The sequence below is a fragment of the Coffea arabica genome, chromosome 6e (genome assembly GCF_036785885.1).
Source record: "Coffea arabica cultivar ET-39 chromosome 6e, Coffea Arabica ET-39 HiFi, whole genome shotgun sequence".
Lineage (NCBI taxonomy): Eukaryota > Viridiplantae > Streptophyta > Magnoliopsida > Gentianales > Rubiaceae > Coffea > Coffea arabica.
The window spans coordinates 3,099,351-3,115,348 of record NC_092321.1 but is presented as its reverse complement, the minus strand read 5'-3'; the positions used below and the strand labels follow the sequence as shown (position 1 = coordinate 3,115,348).

Genomic DNA, 15,998 nt, shown 5'->3' with positions numbered 1-15,998 from the left:
TCTCTAAAAAAAGGTCCAAGTTGGTTAGTATTTGCCTCGAACTTTTGCGTCCATGATCTCATAATTTTCCTTTCAACCTACAGTTTGATTTGTTTGATGTTAAACCACTTGTTATCTGACAGTCAAAATTTCTTAAAAAAAAAAAAGAATTAATCTTTTATACATTAATAATATATACATCATTACCATGCATGATAATTTATCTAAATTTAAATTTAAATTTTAAATTTTTTTATGTGTCATAAATTCAACCGTGTATGCACAGTAAATATATCTAAGATTTATTAAAAAAAAAAAAAAACTGACAGTCAAATGAAGAGATTAGAGATTCTAAGTTAACTCAAACGACAGTCAAATGAAGAGATCAGAGATTCTAAGTTAAATCAAAGGAGGTCAACTTTAAGGTTGACAGGTCATGGCATCGGCAACAACACTCTAGTCGCTCTCACCACTACGCTCCTACACGCGTCGCCACAGCGGACTCCAAACACTGATTACACTACCAATCTCCTAAACATCTTTTGGATTCCGTCGAGTTAGTGTAGCACTGCAAACCTTGAGTTTCTCTTCTGGATTGCTTCATCTCTTGTTCTAGGAGTAGTGCTAATTGCTATTGTTGAATACTGCGAACTTTACTGCAAGGATTTTTTTTTTCAACCCCCTCTTTGCCGGATATATTCTTTCTCTCACTCACCGTACACTGCTCTGCGGTGGTGGTTAAAAAAAAGGGGAAAAAAAAAGCGACTGAAGTTTTTCAATTGCTGCTTCCAACTTGACATTGGTGTTGAAGCAGGTAAGCTTTTTCCCTCAAATTGTGTTTCTTATGGTTTTATATGTTGATTTTGCTTTCTACATTGCCGCACATGCACCCAATTTGGTTGTTACTTTCCAACAATTGTCACAATGTTGGGTTTTTTTTTTCTCTCTCGTTAAAATTGGCTGTCTTTGTTTTATTTCTTTTTTGGCGTTTTTAATCCTTTTCTGCCTAATTTTTTAATCTCTGTTGTGGGTTTGAGAGGGGGTTGAACGGAATTTGCGTGAAAGCAAGTTGAAATGCTTTTATTCTGTCTATTCCAACTTAATCTGAACATGGTGGAAAAATGTGGTTTAAAGATTTAAGAAGCTGCATTTTTCTGAAGTCTCGAAGGGAAAGAGGAAGTGGTTAAGTTGAAAGAGAATAAGAGAAGCTACATTTTGTTTCCTGCTGTTCTTGATATCAAGATTGTGAAGTTAAATAGATGTCAGATAACTTGGGGAGAAGGAAGTGCTTGGTTCTAACAGTTCCAGACTATTTCTATAATTCTGGATTTTGCTGAAAGAATTGTGAATTTATCATTCAAAAAGTCATGAGCTTTGCGATTTAATGTTTAAAACTATGATTACAATTCCAAATTGAATTTTCATAAGAAGGAAAAGAGGGAGAAGAAAAAAACTTCTCTTAACTTATCTTTTGGGCAAATGGGTCTTGAGAGTATCTTGCAGGTGACTATGTTTGAAAAAGGAAAGGGTCTATACATTTTGTATAAATTAAACAAGAGAGACGAAGAAACAGCAAATCATCTACTTTTCCACTAAAATGTACTGCTTTTGAGAGTATTGAGTCTATTCAATGCTATTAGGTGCTGTCTGGTGGCTTTTGCAAAGGAGGGGCAGAAGGGTTTCTGCAGTCATAGGCACTTTACCAATTTGCAATTTTTGAAATACCCGCAAAGAGAGAAGGGAACCTTAAAAATAGTTAAATGGGGTTGGGGTTGTTTCTTGCTTGTGGTTTCAGGGATGTTACCTGACTCTTTTTCTTCTTTCTGAAGTTTTTGAACACTATGCTTCTTTACGTGGTAGTCCCCTTTGATGCTCATTGTTGGATGTCCTTTACTTGTCAAAATGTTAAAGTTTTGCTAAATTTGAGTTTTGAGTCTTTGTAGACGAACCTTATGGCATGACCATCAGCTGATTCAATGAATGCTCTGAGGAAATAAGTTTTCCACAAACTCTGAGTGATCAATCTATTCAGGGTATATGATTACACCCACGCCAATATACTGTTGTTGGTTGGAGAACTGCTTTCTGCATATCTGATGTGAGAATTTTTCTTGAGTTCAAAATTAATTTGGCACTTGCATGGTCAGTAGCAATTGTTAACTCTACACGACATTCCAAGATCAGGAGTTATTATGTTCTAGCAACCAATCGCAGCTGATTATAATTCCATTCTAGGGACTTGCTGTCCTTTGCGTTGAAGCACCATGCATGTGCCATGTAACTGCTTGACTTAAAATTTTAGTTAGCTTTCTTAATTTGGTATGTAGTTGTTGCGCTAATCCAAAAAAGCTAAAGATATCTATAACAATTACTTCTGACTTGATTGATATTCTTGGCCTTTTGTTTGTGAGACTCTTCATTTATTACTTATCTATCAGGTCATGGAGGATGAATCTGCTATTCCTGTTTTAGAAGATGAGGCAATTCAATTTGAGTGTCTGCTTGTTGAGCCCCAAGATGATCATGTTTCAGTGGATGCTTTCTTATGTTTTCATAGAAATAGCCCAGAGAAGTGCATGGAAATGGAAGATATTCCCTGCAAATTTGGTATAGCCTGGAAACTAGTAGCACTACTGGACTATTCTCTCGTCACCGCCATTTACCTCTTGTTTTAGACAAATGCATTCATGTCTAAACCATGAAACCAATGGGAAGAAACTTTTATCTAGAAATTAATAAGATACTGATAATACCCTTTTTTGCAAGCCTGACACCAAAATTCATTGCGTCATCGATCGTGTACGGATCATAGGAATCTGCTGCTATCTCTGGAATCATACTTTAATTCATCTGCTGCTTGATGGACTTGTTAGTTGCATAAGCTCTCTACTTAATCTACCAGTGTCTGTTTTTCTCAACAGGGGGATAAATCCACTGTGCTAAGTTGGCTGAGTTTTCTCTTTTTGGACTTCTAGATTACTGATGTCTGACTCTTGTAATCTGGACTAAACATTTCCTTTTTGACTTTTGTGGAATTCAATCTGTCTTGACCTTTAAGCTTTAGTAACTGGGGAAATCTTGTCACTTATATTCTACTTTTTCATTTCTTCAGCGAGGAAATTGTACTGGAGAATGATTTTAGTGATGAATGTGATCCATAACACATCAGAAAAAAGGCAGTAGTGATAGTAATGCCGGGCCTGCAGTCAATTGTGCATCATTTCCATTAGTTTGTGCTACGATGTGTTTGAGTGATTTGTGAAATTCTATGTCATTATCATAGCCTAATGTTAACAGCCTATTGTGTTTGCGCATTCCTTTATTTGAATGAATCATTAACAGTTGATTTTTGGTCTATGTATTGGATGCAATAATACTTTGTTAATATGAAAGTTTAGATATTAGCTGTCTCTCCTAACCAATTATACACCAAGTTTTCAAGTTCAGGTGGACTTCTTTAGTAGTCCATATAAATTTCCTTGATGGAAGAAAGACTACGCACATCTTATCTGTATGCCACTATTTCTCATCAAAGTGAAAATAGTGTATATTAGTTCTGCCCCATGTTTCTCTATATGTGGCTAAAAATCATTTGAGGGTGCAAAATTTATGTTGCATTTTGTCCATGTTTGGAATGCAATAGGTCATCCAGTTTAAATGCAACACCATATCACAAGTTCAGGCTTCATCTACGGTCATAAACCCTGGTAGATATGCATAATTGACTTCTTCAAGAATTTGCTTATTGGTCATCAAATGGAAGAACTGTGTTCAGTACTAAAAATAGTTTGTCTGAATATTCCTTAGTTAACAAATAGGATCACTTATAATGTAGATTATTTGTTTACTTGTTTACAAAGGTGGGGACAATTTTGGCACTGATCCTGAGCGGAAACATCTACTGGGACAAGAAGTACGCATTCTATCCTTTCTTTGACTTCTAAATGGTTTTAATCTTCTGCGAATGTTTGTTGCAACCTTGCAGACTTCTGTATCTTGAGCTATTACTTTTGGTGGGAAAATTTCATGGATTTTTAATGGACTTTGACTTCTTCAATTCTCTTTAAGTTAATGCTTTCTTAGGATGTAAAGTATCAAGGTTAGACTGTGGTGTATACTCTACATATGCTTTCCACATCATCTTGTACTGATGCAGCCTGGAGTTGCTGCTTACAATTAGTTCCTCATTCCATATCATGAGAATTTTTAATTGGTTGTGAGTTGCTATGATGTTGACTTGTATTATCTAGCTTATGAAAACTTAATTTGTGCTGACAAGGAAGGTCATGGCACTATGTTGGCTTAATCGGACAGAATGCACTACAAGAACATCTTTATCTGTTTAGTTTGATATATTCTGGGAGATGGGTTATATGAGCTTTCTTTTCTTGCCTAATGCAAAGATAGGCATATTGACTAAGGACATAGATGGTGTTTCCTTCTATGCAAGAAATCCCAAGTCCTGGGGTACTTAGGGTTGGACACTGAAATACTTGAGGGCATAGCATCCATTCTCTTTATTTGTCCGACAATCACTGAGGCATATCTCTTCCTGCATATCTGCACCACTAATCTATTTCTCCAGATTGAGTTTGGAAATTTTACCGTCTGTCAAAACTGCTTCTGGCCTTTCATTTGCTTAGAGCAATATTTCACATGCTTGACATGACATGAATAAAAGGCTATTTGGTTTTATTTTCCGGAACCTTATTAGTTATTACTGTTTTATGGACTGCTGTTTTAGCGGGGACTTGATATAAAGCACAGTGAAATTGAGGCTGAAAATTTTCTAGCACCAAATGGTCCATCTAGTGTATGTGAAGATTATCTTCTAGGTGAGCTTATCTTCTACAGTTACATAGTGTTCCTGTGCCATATTGCTGTTGCTTTAGCTTACCCCACATTTTGTAACATCATTCAGATGCTGACTTTGGAGAAAATGGTAAAAATTTGGATCATGATTCAAGTATAGAATTGCAGAAACTAGTATCAGGAAGTTATGATCCAGCGGACAATGCTGGTGATAATGAGACTTCTCATAAATCAGATTTATCGGGTCCTACTGTTCTGAACAAGTGCATGGGCGATCCTGACATGAATGACAGCACGTCACATGATATTTTTAGCTGCACTGCTGATAGTGAAATGTCGCTTGAGGAGAGGTGGTTCAAATACCCTACATTTACTGTTGAAAATATGGAGGAAGATGTTTCAAGCTTGTTTTTGGAAAGCAATAACAAAACGATGGGTTGCACTCATAATGTTGCATCAGGAGAAGTGCTTTGCCCTTTGACTGCAAATCAAGAAACTAAACATGTCCCGATGGGCGAAAATAAAAATGTGTCTCTTCTAGGGAAGGATGCATCACCATCAAAGAGCCCCATCCAAGCCAGCATTGCTACTCATGCTGAAAAGAGATTGCGTAAGCCCCCACAGAGGTTCATTGATGAACTATCAGAACCTAAATCAAGACCTCCCAAAAGAAGAGAGGTTTCCACTCCATCTTCAAGGGGTAAATTTCCCCGAGTTGGTTCTCACAAGCATTGTGATATTAAATCTAGAGCAGAGAGATTATCTTCTGAGGACTCTGCAGGAAAAGCTATCCAAGTGCCATTCGGTCCTATTGTTCACAAAGAGGGTCGGACAAGTTGTGCTTTGCCTTTGGTACCGAAAGAGAGTCGGGCAAGTCGTGCTCCTATTGTAGCAAAGGTAAGAATGGAATATCATCACCTTTGGCCTCCTCATTGAACTCTGAAGATTTTGATTGATATTTGGCAGTGGGGGTGGGGGGAATACTTGAGTAAGACCACAGCAGTATGATTGAGAGTGACCTAATATTCTGGCATGCACAAGCGATGACAAATTCTGTTTTTCAAGAACAGTTAAATTTCATTCTCATACAGCAACTTGATTTTGCTATTTTGTCAGTGAGCTGGTCATCCATGAAAATTTTAGGACCCTGCACAACCCAAAGCCTCTTAATACGTATGAATGATGAAATATCAAAGTGAATGGAAGGAAAAAGAGAAAACTAAATGGAAGGAAGGAAAATTTATTTTGGAGAATTTTGTACATGTAATTGATGAAATGCTTGTCTAAACCTTCAAATTAGTTGACAATTTCATCTGTTCAGGTGTTACAACTTGATAAAAAACCTTTGTTACAACCCCATAAACAAGCTTTTGTACCACGCCATAAAGAAGCTGTGCTACAACCCCACAAAGAAGCTGTGTTACAACCCCACAATGAAGCTTCAGTGGATGAGTCAGAAGAGGATGATATTGCAGAGGTGAAATTGGGAGAAGATGGTGGCCGACGGAAGCATCATATTTTATGGACTGTTTCTGAGGTCAAAAAGTTGATTGATGGCGTTTCTGAGTATGGGGTTGGAAGATGGAGCCGTATAAAGAAAGACTTGTTTCCATCATCGGCACATCGTACACCTGTAGATCTTAAGGTAAATCCACTCTTGCTTATTTCATTTTAAGAATTTAAGATATCTGAACTCTGAAGCTCTTTATACTGGCTCTCAACATGTTTCAGGACAAATGGAGAAATCTTTTAAAAGCAAGCTGTGCTCAAACAGAAGGCAAGAAAGGGGTTAGTTAAACTATCCTTCTCCTTTTACCATTCTTTTTTCTTTTTCTCATTTTTATTTGTTCATTCTTCTCTTTTTGTTCATATTTTGCTTCTATTAAATATTCTCTTGGTATTGGTTTACATGGCCTTGTATGTTGGCTGACTTGCACCGAAGTTCACATAACCTTTCACATTGGTTGCACATTGTGAAACTTTTGGGAGTTTGTATAACCTGGAGAACTGGAACTTGCTGCAACACCAGTGTGTGATGGTGAACGTGTCCAATTTCCCATATATGTTTATGAATCAAGTGTATTTTTCAAACCTTATTGTCTTGTAAATATTGAGAATCCTGCTTGGATGGCATGTAGGAATAAAGCTTAAAACGTCTCCACTGATGCAATTACCCATAATCTTCAACCCAACCCTTTCATTTGGACTTGTTTCTTTATGCAATATTTGTACCGCATTTATGATGTAGGCATTAATGTAGTAGGATTATCCATGCAGGAAGATAGAAAACGTAATTTGGCTTGGCGTCCTCTGCCGAAAACCATCTTACGACGTGTCAGTGAACTTGCCACCATTCATCCATACCCAAGGGACCTGCGGTCCAAGCACTAGTGCTGCTTTACCATGATTCTTCCTCCTTTTAGCCTTGTTGGCGCAAACTACTGCTGTTAGAGTTGCAACGGAAGGATAGTTTGAAATTGCATCGGCTTGACCAGCCATGGAAAGCTGAAACATTTCTGGCCCCTTTCTCTACTTGTGTAGTTACTTTGTATGGAGAGACATCTAGAAACTTGGAACTTGCTATATTATAGCGTGCACATAGTGACTGCAGTCATTGCCACTGCTTCTAGATCTGCAGGAAAACTCATTAGTTCTGGGGCAATTAGTTTCGTGATCTTTCTTTTTAATCGTCTCTGTATGAAAGATTCTAGTGGATTCAATTCTTGAAAATTGGAATGGAAGTGTTGGATGATTGAAAGAAAAACAATTCTACCACTCGATATTCCGTCACTCCGAAAAGTGACAGTGTATCGCATTATACCGTCCCTTTGACAAAATTGGGATCAATTCCCGCATAAGCCATGACCAAACATGAAAGTCTGCATTGAGAATCCGAAGCTAGCGGAACTAGACATCGGACCTGGGGCGCCCATGCCAAAAGCAAGAAAAGTTCAGTTACATCATATGTTTTTTCCTCGGAAGAAATGCCCAATAAATGAATCGCAGAGAGGAGAACACAACAATAAATTGTGCATTAGTTTCTTCTAATCCAGGAAATCACGCGCAGAATTATATAGCATCTCTTCTATTTGTTACAGCACTTTTTTTTTTTTCTTTTGTTGATAAGTAGAGCGCAGTATATCTGCATTTGGATTGGTCATTTTTTTAAAAATAAGATTTTCATACACAATATTACAGTAATACGTAACAAAAACAATCACAAAAATACCAGAAAAAACTTCAAAAATAACCTCATCTACAGTAAAAGTTTTTCACCTATATTGTTATAGTAAATATTTCAAAAAACATCCTAAAAAACAGTTAATCCAAACGGATTTGATAAAATGCTACTATTTTGGTCTGTCAGAAAAACACTCAACTTTAACATTTTATTCACACCCCCCGCGCGCACATTCTTTTGGTCCTCCAAATCTTCCATGACACTATTGTTCCATTGTTAAAATGTTTTATAGAGGATTCAAGATTCAGTCTTGACACCCGAACTAAAAAAAACTGGTGGTAGCAGTTACAAGGTGAAAAAGATGGCAGTATATGCTGGTAAAGGATGGGCCGATATTTTTTTTATTACATTTATTTATTTATTTTGGAAACGTTAGGCCTAAGCTAATTGCAAGGAACCAAGTCTTGGGGCGGTCGCTCCTCTGCCACCCACTCTTCGTAAACTTGTCAGCTCATCTGGTGGATCCCGGAGCTTCAAAAAGTCTCTATCCAAGCTAATACCTCCCTTCGCTAACCAGTCGGCACACGCATTGGCCTCCCTCCATGCACGGGTAAGCTGACAATCCCAATCCCCGGAAAGCCACTCCTCCAGTTGAGCAATCAAATTGTGATGAGGACCATCCCGGTTATCCTCTGTAATCAACAGAATGCTTGTTTGGGAATCAGACTCCAAAGTAGCAGTAACTTTTCTATACCCCCAACTCCCATGATAATCATAGGCCCATACCATGGATCGAGCATAGCCCAGAGTTCAGCAGCCACGTTGCTTGGCATACGCCTATACCCTCCTTGGCGCAAAAACTACCCTTCCAAAACACTCCCCTTTGCATCTCTCAGTTCAGTAGACCCCCTGCGCCATCATATCCTGGATTTGTTTGACGATGACCTATCTACGTTAACTTTCATCCAACCTTCAGCAGGTTTCAACCGACCAGCTAATGGATCTTACCTCTTTAGGGTTTTGGGTTCACTTTCGAGGATTACACCAGCTGGGCTTGCTTTGCTTCGGCTTCCAGTTCCCGTGCCTTCATTTTCAGTTCCCTGTCATTTCCCACAGCATGAAATTCATTTCTAGCATTCCAAGCAAAGTATGGGACTTTCTGGAAAACGATGGGCCAGACGCTTTGCTGATTCATTCCAATGTCCGAGTTATTCAAGACTCCAGTCCACCCAATGCTGTAATGGTTTGTCAAAAAAATTGCTTCCACAAAGTTTGTCAAAGTTTGTCCACCCAATGCTGTAATGCTGTAATCATTTGACAAAGTTTGTCAAATGAAAGCGAACCCGTAATCAAGCAGGAGATGCCATTGACATACAAACTTACTTTCCAGTACAGAGTACATGCCACTGCAAGCGCCAAGAAAGAAGGCAGACATAGGACTACACACACACAAGTATATATAACTTTGAGGTGCATGGAGTCTCCTTCGTTTAGCGACGCAGAGTCACTTATCACGATACAGAGGGACACTTATTATTAATAACTTAAGATATACAGGAGTGTATCTTATACACACGGTGTTTGTAGCTAATTAACCACCTCCGCTGTCATTATTATCGTTGTTACCATTATCATCACCACTGCTGGAGCCGCTGCCGCTTCCCCACTGATTATAGTCCTGTCTAGGTATATTATGATGATTGTCGGTGCTGCTATAAGGGTTCTCCATTCCCCACTTCTCCCTCACCTTGCTAACAGATGGAAGCACCGACACCGATGTGGAACGGTCCAGGGCGCAACCGCAACTTTGAACCGTGGATGCAACTCCATTTTCAACAGTTACTCTTTCTTCATCGTGCATTCCTCCCATCATAGGTCTACGTGGAGCTGCCAAGCAGGAGCAAACCATCAACCCCACCAAGAGAACTGTAACCACCTTCATATTCTTAGTTTGTAGCTGCAAAACATCAAGAAAAAAGCCCATGATTACACGTAACATATACCCGTAGGAAGCTAAAGCGCTGACTTGTTTTCTTACCGAGCCCCGACGTAAACGAGCTTAGATTTTGCAAATTAAGAATTTGCACCGCATGAGGAGATTCCCCAGCTAGCTCCGTTCGTGCCTGTGTCAAAAGGACTCAGTTCATCAGGATTTTATATAGGCGGATGGGGAGACAAGTGCATTGGTGTTCACGACATCAAAAATCTACTTCATCATGGCGGGCCTTTCCACCAAAAATTGCAAAAGGGTGAGTTGGTTTCCCCTGAGAATTTTTATGTCATACTTTTTCACAGGATTGGACTCATTGTGGGGATAAATTTCTTGCTCATTAATCAGTACCGAGCAGCCAAAACAGGAAAGTTCCACTGAGGAAGTGGGACTACTGCTCAAGAAGTCAGCCTGAGCGTAATGGGGTTTCCTGTTTTACTTGCTTTATGGTTATGACTAATGAAAGCTAGGAATAATTGAATGTGTTTAATCACCCAACAAAGAAAAAGTACTAAAAAGGATTTTAAGTTCGTGGGTTTCAATGGATTATGTCGGAAATGTCTATATATGGGGCATAATGAACTTATTTAATTAGAGGACCATTATCATTATGCATACTAGCTAGCCAAAAAGCCTATTGCTTGGTGGAGGAAAAGCAATCCATTTGAATCTAAGTGCTTGAAACTTGACAATGGTTGTGAGATTCGGTTATTCAGAGACAGCCTCGCTGAGAGCAGAAAATTGGATCAGTTGAGCCTATACATACCGGTAGGGCAGGCGCAGCTGGTACGACAACCACATTGCTCAGGCTCAGCTCTCCTGTTTAACCAAAACCAGCATTCCCTGGCTGATGGAATTTGCCGAAAGCTTAGTGTTTAGTGCATGCACCGACTAGATTAGATGGATTCAGGCGTTCGCAAAATCTGAGTCACCTGGCAGTCCAAGGCCTAAGCAACTACTGGCTAACATGGTTAAATCTTTCTCCCATGCACGTTTGCTTAATTTGATAGGAACAGAGGAAGGTAGGTAATTCTCGTCCAAGATGACCAGCCCTGGCCCTTCAGTTCGTGTCAGCATTCATGTAATTCAATACGAACTTGTAGTACCAATTAACCAAGAAGCAATCATAATTGGCCACTTTGTTTTTAATATTTTCCAGCCAAACAAACTACTCCCTATATTCAAAGAGAAGCAACTTTCACTTCTTCTTTGTATTTCACTCTCTCTTTCAAAGTTTCGATCCGGCAACAAATGAGATAAGCATGATAACCAAAAAAGCTTAAGAATACGCTCACACATGCATTGCATGGTGAAACCGGAGCTCCGATTCCTTGGGTGGAAGACATCGAGAAAGGCAAAATCCCACGGATGGATTGGAGTAGCATGCTCCAATGGGCCATGGCCCAAAGGAGCAGCTAGCAGTCATCAATGACAGGCCTGCAGCCTGCTCAGTTGGACTTATTTCTAATGGAGCCGTGTAATTAAGCTGCGCGACTAGACCGGCTGTCTTAGGATCTTTCTCTGGAAACCGGACAGTAAAACATGAACGGGCCAGTCCCATGCCATGGTGGGTCAAGCATCGTTGTAACGGGCCAACAGCAATGACTTATTGGGTAGTGGAATTGGCAGCTTCATGTCTTGTCTCCCTGACTCTCTCCCCCGATCTTCGCAGTACTAAGAGTAGGAGATATTATCAGATGCTCCGGCCCTTTCCATTTACTGAGAACAACCAATCTAATCGAAGTAAAATACATATATATATATCATAGCATATACATAGGTTCACGGATTTTGGATTCTTGATAATGGACAAGAAACTTAACCACCATAAGGTGGCCTTTTAATTTTTTTTTTTTTTTAAAAAAAAAGAGAGAGAAAGAAAGAAAGAAAAAAAAATCCGAAAAACACAGAACAAGATGAATGAATGCGGCTGGTTGGGTAAATATTGAGTACACTTAGTAGCAGTAGCAGTAGTAGTTGGAATTGTGCAGGTGCCAGCTAGAATAGGCTGCAAAATGCACGTGGAAGCAGAGTGCTGGAGTCCAATCAAATGATTGGGAGGAGGATGATGTATTTATTAGGCAGGAGGACACGAGTGAGTCCGGAAAAGCAAGCAGAGTTGAGGGAGTGAGCGGAGGCGAAAAATAGTGGCAGGAGCCTGAGGTGTCAGAGCAGGAAGCATGTCGTGGGTCGTGGGCCTGCTTAATTTTGTGGCCCAATCCTCATGTGCCAGCCAGCCTCGGCCATTCCTCACTACATGACAACTTAATCCGACTTCCCAAATTCACCTCCCGGCCCTACTCTCTCTCTCTCTCTCAGATTCAGAGCCCAGAGAGTGAGATGGATCAACAGGATTCACCTTACCATCTTTTTTGCGCTTTGGGTTCGGTTCTATCTTCTTATAACTAAGAGATGTTTTAGGACGAACACAAATCAGGCAGATTAAGCATTCATGTACAGCTCTGCAAGTATCATACGTATGTTTCTGGTGTCAGTCAGTCGACCTGTGATTTTGCACAGACGTACCAGTACGTACGTACTGTTCCTCCATATGAAAGCTAAAACGAGCAAATGGTCGTAAAAAAACAGTAGTACTGCATAATTCACTCAATTCTGGAACTCCCAGTCCCAGCCGAAGATTCCAACCGTCTCGATCTCAGGAATTGGGATGTCCAATTAATTATCCGGTTGATAGAGTTCATTACCGGTTGATTGTTGATGCTAATCAGTACTCTCTTTTTTTTTGAGTGTAATTAATGGTCGCGTTTCGGGCTACGTACGTACGTAGTTGAGTGGACAGCTCCCTTTTATACAAGTATATAACCAACCAACCGTGAGTCGGCCAATTGACTGTGAGGAAAGATTTCGTCATGAGGGCCGCAGATGCAAATTAATCAGGCCAACTCAGTAGTCGTGGCTGCATGTCTCTCGCTGTCAGTGTACGCGGCCAATTGCCAGAAACCAAAAAACCCCAGAAGCGGAAATTATTCTGTTCGACTTCGACCGACGCACAAATTAGTTACCATTTAAGTTTCACCTCCAAAGTCCAGCCTCACCGGGGACATACATAGATTAAAATAGTTTCTGCTGTGTGTAATATCTGGCGACCATGAGTAAAAGCATGCTCAGAAACAAAATGTAGATTGTGCATCAGAGTGAGCGTTACATTTTACGAGTTGCGACGACTTTTTTTGTCGATAACGATAATATTTGTATAATTTAATCTATCATGTTCTTATTACGAAACCGAGGAGTCTAACCAAAAAACCCCCCGATTCCCGGCCCACACAAAAAGAATACCACAACCTTGCTCAGCTCTGATCTGTTCTGCTACAGGGGCAGCATGCACGTACGGTACCATAAACATATAGACAAATTGAAATGCCAAAAAAATCACGGAAACAGAGATTGAAATAGTACTAGTTACTATTATGAAATACCAGTCACCAAGTACTACTCTAGCTGCCATCTCAGTCAATCAATTGATCAACAGCTGCCATCTCAGTCACAAAAGTCACAAGCTGGTTGGTGCTCTTAGTGTCATGACGTGCCGTATGATCTTCCTCGTGATCCATTGCCTTTAAAAAGAACACATTTTCCACTGTCTAATTTGACAATCAACTTAAACCGCCGCTAATTTGACTTTTACTTTTGTCTAAACCCTCCACTCCACCCTCTCCTCTTTGAATGCACCAGTATCCTGGCAGTGACTACTAGTGATGGTGGCCCCTTGGAGCCGGCTCGACTGGTGTTGGGGTAGTCTCATTAGGTCCTAGCACCGTGTGATCGCGATTCGACTCTTTCTACCATCTTGTGTATTTTGAGCGACGGGTATACAGCGCATGAAAATTAGTCCGAAAAAGATGCTCAGGAGACGAATGATGACAACAACAACAACAACAAAAAAAAAAAAAACTACTAGTGCTGGTATAGTATTTTACGATATCTGCACATAATGTAACGTGCTACAATTAGAAGTGGGCATCGCACTTTCCCCAAGAAGCTTTATCCCATCCATCATCTTTCCTATACTATTTATCTTATCTTCTCCGTCACTGCAGCTGCTTCTTGTGGGGTCTATGTTTTGACGGCTTCAACCGCCGCTCATATACTGTCATGCCATGCCGTGTTTTTCTTCAATCTTCCCCTCCAAATCTAGCTGCACTGGGAGAGAGAGAGAGTGAATGCGTATGGATTCATGTACGTGCAGTTTACAAAATCATGCAATGCATGTTCGTACAATTTCGTATCCAAAAACAGTTCGAAGAATAGAAAAAAAAAAAAAAAAAGGCTACAGCATGGCAATGCGCAGCCAGCCGTCTTGCAAACGTAAAATATTACCGTCACACCCAGCATGCGGCATAGCTATCTTAGCTACACACGTCAAACATTTAATGAGATCTCCTCAAGCCCTGGCAGCTCTTTCCCTTTCTATATATACCCCGGCAGCCTTTTCCTCATTTCCGTACTATCAATCACACCACCACCCTTTCTTAATCGTCCATCCCTCGATTTCATGCAAGTTCTCCGATTCTTTCATACGCTCGAGCAAAACACAAGCATGAAAGTCATCCAGGGAAAATTTCTCAGGGCCTGCCTACGGAAGTGCAGAAAGTTGGATACAAAAGCAATATCTCCTGCACCCTGTGACAGATGCTGGCAACTGCTTTCATCACGGTCAGTGCGTAAAAAAAAGAAGACCGTTCCCAGGGATGTTCCCAAGGGCCACTTGGCGATCTACGTAGGTGAATTCAGAAAAAGATTTGTGATCAAAATTACCTTACTCGACCACCCACTGTTCAGAGCGTTGCTGGATCACGCTCAAGAAGTATATGATTTCACTGCAGACTCGAAGCTGTGTATCCCTTGCGATGAGAGCATTTTCCTTAGCGTTGTCCGCTGCGCTACATCCCCAGAAAATCAACCAATCTGCATCTCCCTTTGATGGCTCACCTAAGGAGTTTGGATCAGATTTTTGCCAGGATCTTTTTGACTCCCTCGTATATTAGCACGATGTTATATAGCTGTTACTTCTTGTACACCACGCCCAATCGGCTTGTAAGATTCATTTCCTTACTCATGACAATTGAATAGTTTTCTTGACCCCCTCCCTCCCTCCCTCAAAACCCAAAAAAAAAAAAGGTATGAAAAAGAGCAAATCACTCCAGACTTCCTTTAGCAACTACAGTGCGTCATGATGAAGACTTCGCTGGAAAATTTAGCAGTTACTAATACTTTGATTAGGCCAAAAAGGCACTGCTTACTAGTGGCATTTAGCACCCCACAAAAAGGTAAAAATAAATGCCAAAGAAAAACGTCCCAAATCAACTTCTCATGGTTTTCCTCAACGATTTCAGAACATACAAAGATTTAAAAGAAAATAAAAATCGCCTGCAAATTCCAGGAAGACACGAAAACAGCACTTCCTACAACCTTGACATATGGAGTAACTTCAGCAGGGTAAAAACCAGGAAATATTTCATCCATTAACACTTCACACTTCCTTTTTCTTTTCTCTTCATCTGTTGGGTCAGATGAAGGGGCAATTCATTTTCACACTGTCCTAAGCTATCAAGCAAGCAGGCGAAGGGATTCAATTCTATTAAAGCACATTTCATAACTGCTTTTCAATGAGCCTTAGAATTAGGATTCTCACAAGTTCACAACAAGCGAATAAGTGAGTAGAATTTTCTGCAGATACTATAAATCTACAAGTTCTTGAACCACCGAATGTTACAGTTTCTTCGAAGTTTACATTCACTGTTGACAATTTCGCAAGTCTAGCATTCTCTTATTCAACAAAGTCAGGATGGGAAATGGTGAACAGAAATCAACTGATGTTCGTTGTCCTCGAGCAGAGGTGGGCATCATGAACAAGAAACAACTACGTGTGAATCACGGATGATAAATATGATGCTCACACTTGAGTGGGATAGTTATGCTACAGGCCCGACAAGACCTACAAATATATCAATACCCAACTAGAGCTTTTTTACCTGTCAACAAGTTTGGATAATCTCACTGAAAGGGACACCG

General features: G+C 40.1%; 2 protein-coding genes across 4 annotated transcripts; both read left to right on the top strand.

The window, feature by feature from the left end:
• Positions 1 to 408: 408 nt before the first annotated feature.
• On the top strand, positions 409 to 7,521 carry LOC113695979 (uncharacterized). Of its 3 annotated transcripts, none has more exons than XM_027215245.2 (9): positions 409 to 793; positions 1,923 to 2,012; positions 2,418 to 2,586; positions 3,840 to 3,892; positions 4,724 to 4,814; positions 4,901 to 5,688; positions 6,113 to 6,436; positions 6,523 to 6,579; positions 7,069 to 7,521. In XM_027215245.2, exons 3-9 carry the CDS (start codon positions 2,421 to 2,423, stop codon positions 7,180 to 7,182), a joined length of 1,593 nt encoding a protein of 530 aa, XP_027071046.1. In that variant the 5' UTR covers positions 409 to 793; positions 1,923 to 2,012; positions 2,418 to 2,420; the 3' UTR covers positions 7,183 to 7,521. The 3 variants fall into 3 exon arrangements, with proteins under 3 accessions (XP_027071046.1, XP_027071045.1, XP_027071043.1); XM_027215244.2 differs by having other exon boundaries at positions 1,923 to 2,077; XM_027215242.2 differs by lacking the exon at positions 1,923 to 2,012 and having other exon boundaries at positions 410 to 793.
• Positions 7,522 to 14,378: 6,857 nt separating this feature from the next.
• LOC113697515 (auxin-responsive protein SAUR50) lies at positions 14,379 to 15,065 on the top strand. The gene has a single exon (XM_027217168.2). It carries the CDS (start codon positions 14,479 to 14,481, stop codon positions 14,905 to 14,907), a length of 429 nt encoding a protein of 142 aa, XP_027072969.2. The 5' UTR covers positions 14,379 to 14,478; the 3' UTR covers positions 14,908 to 15,065.
• Positions 15,066 to 15,998: the final 933 nt, after the last annotated feature.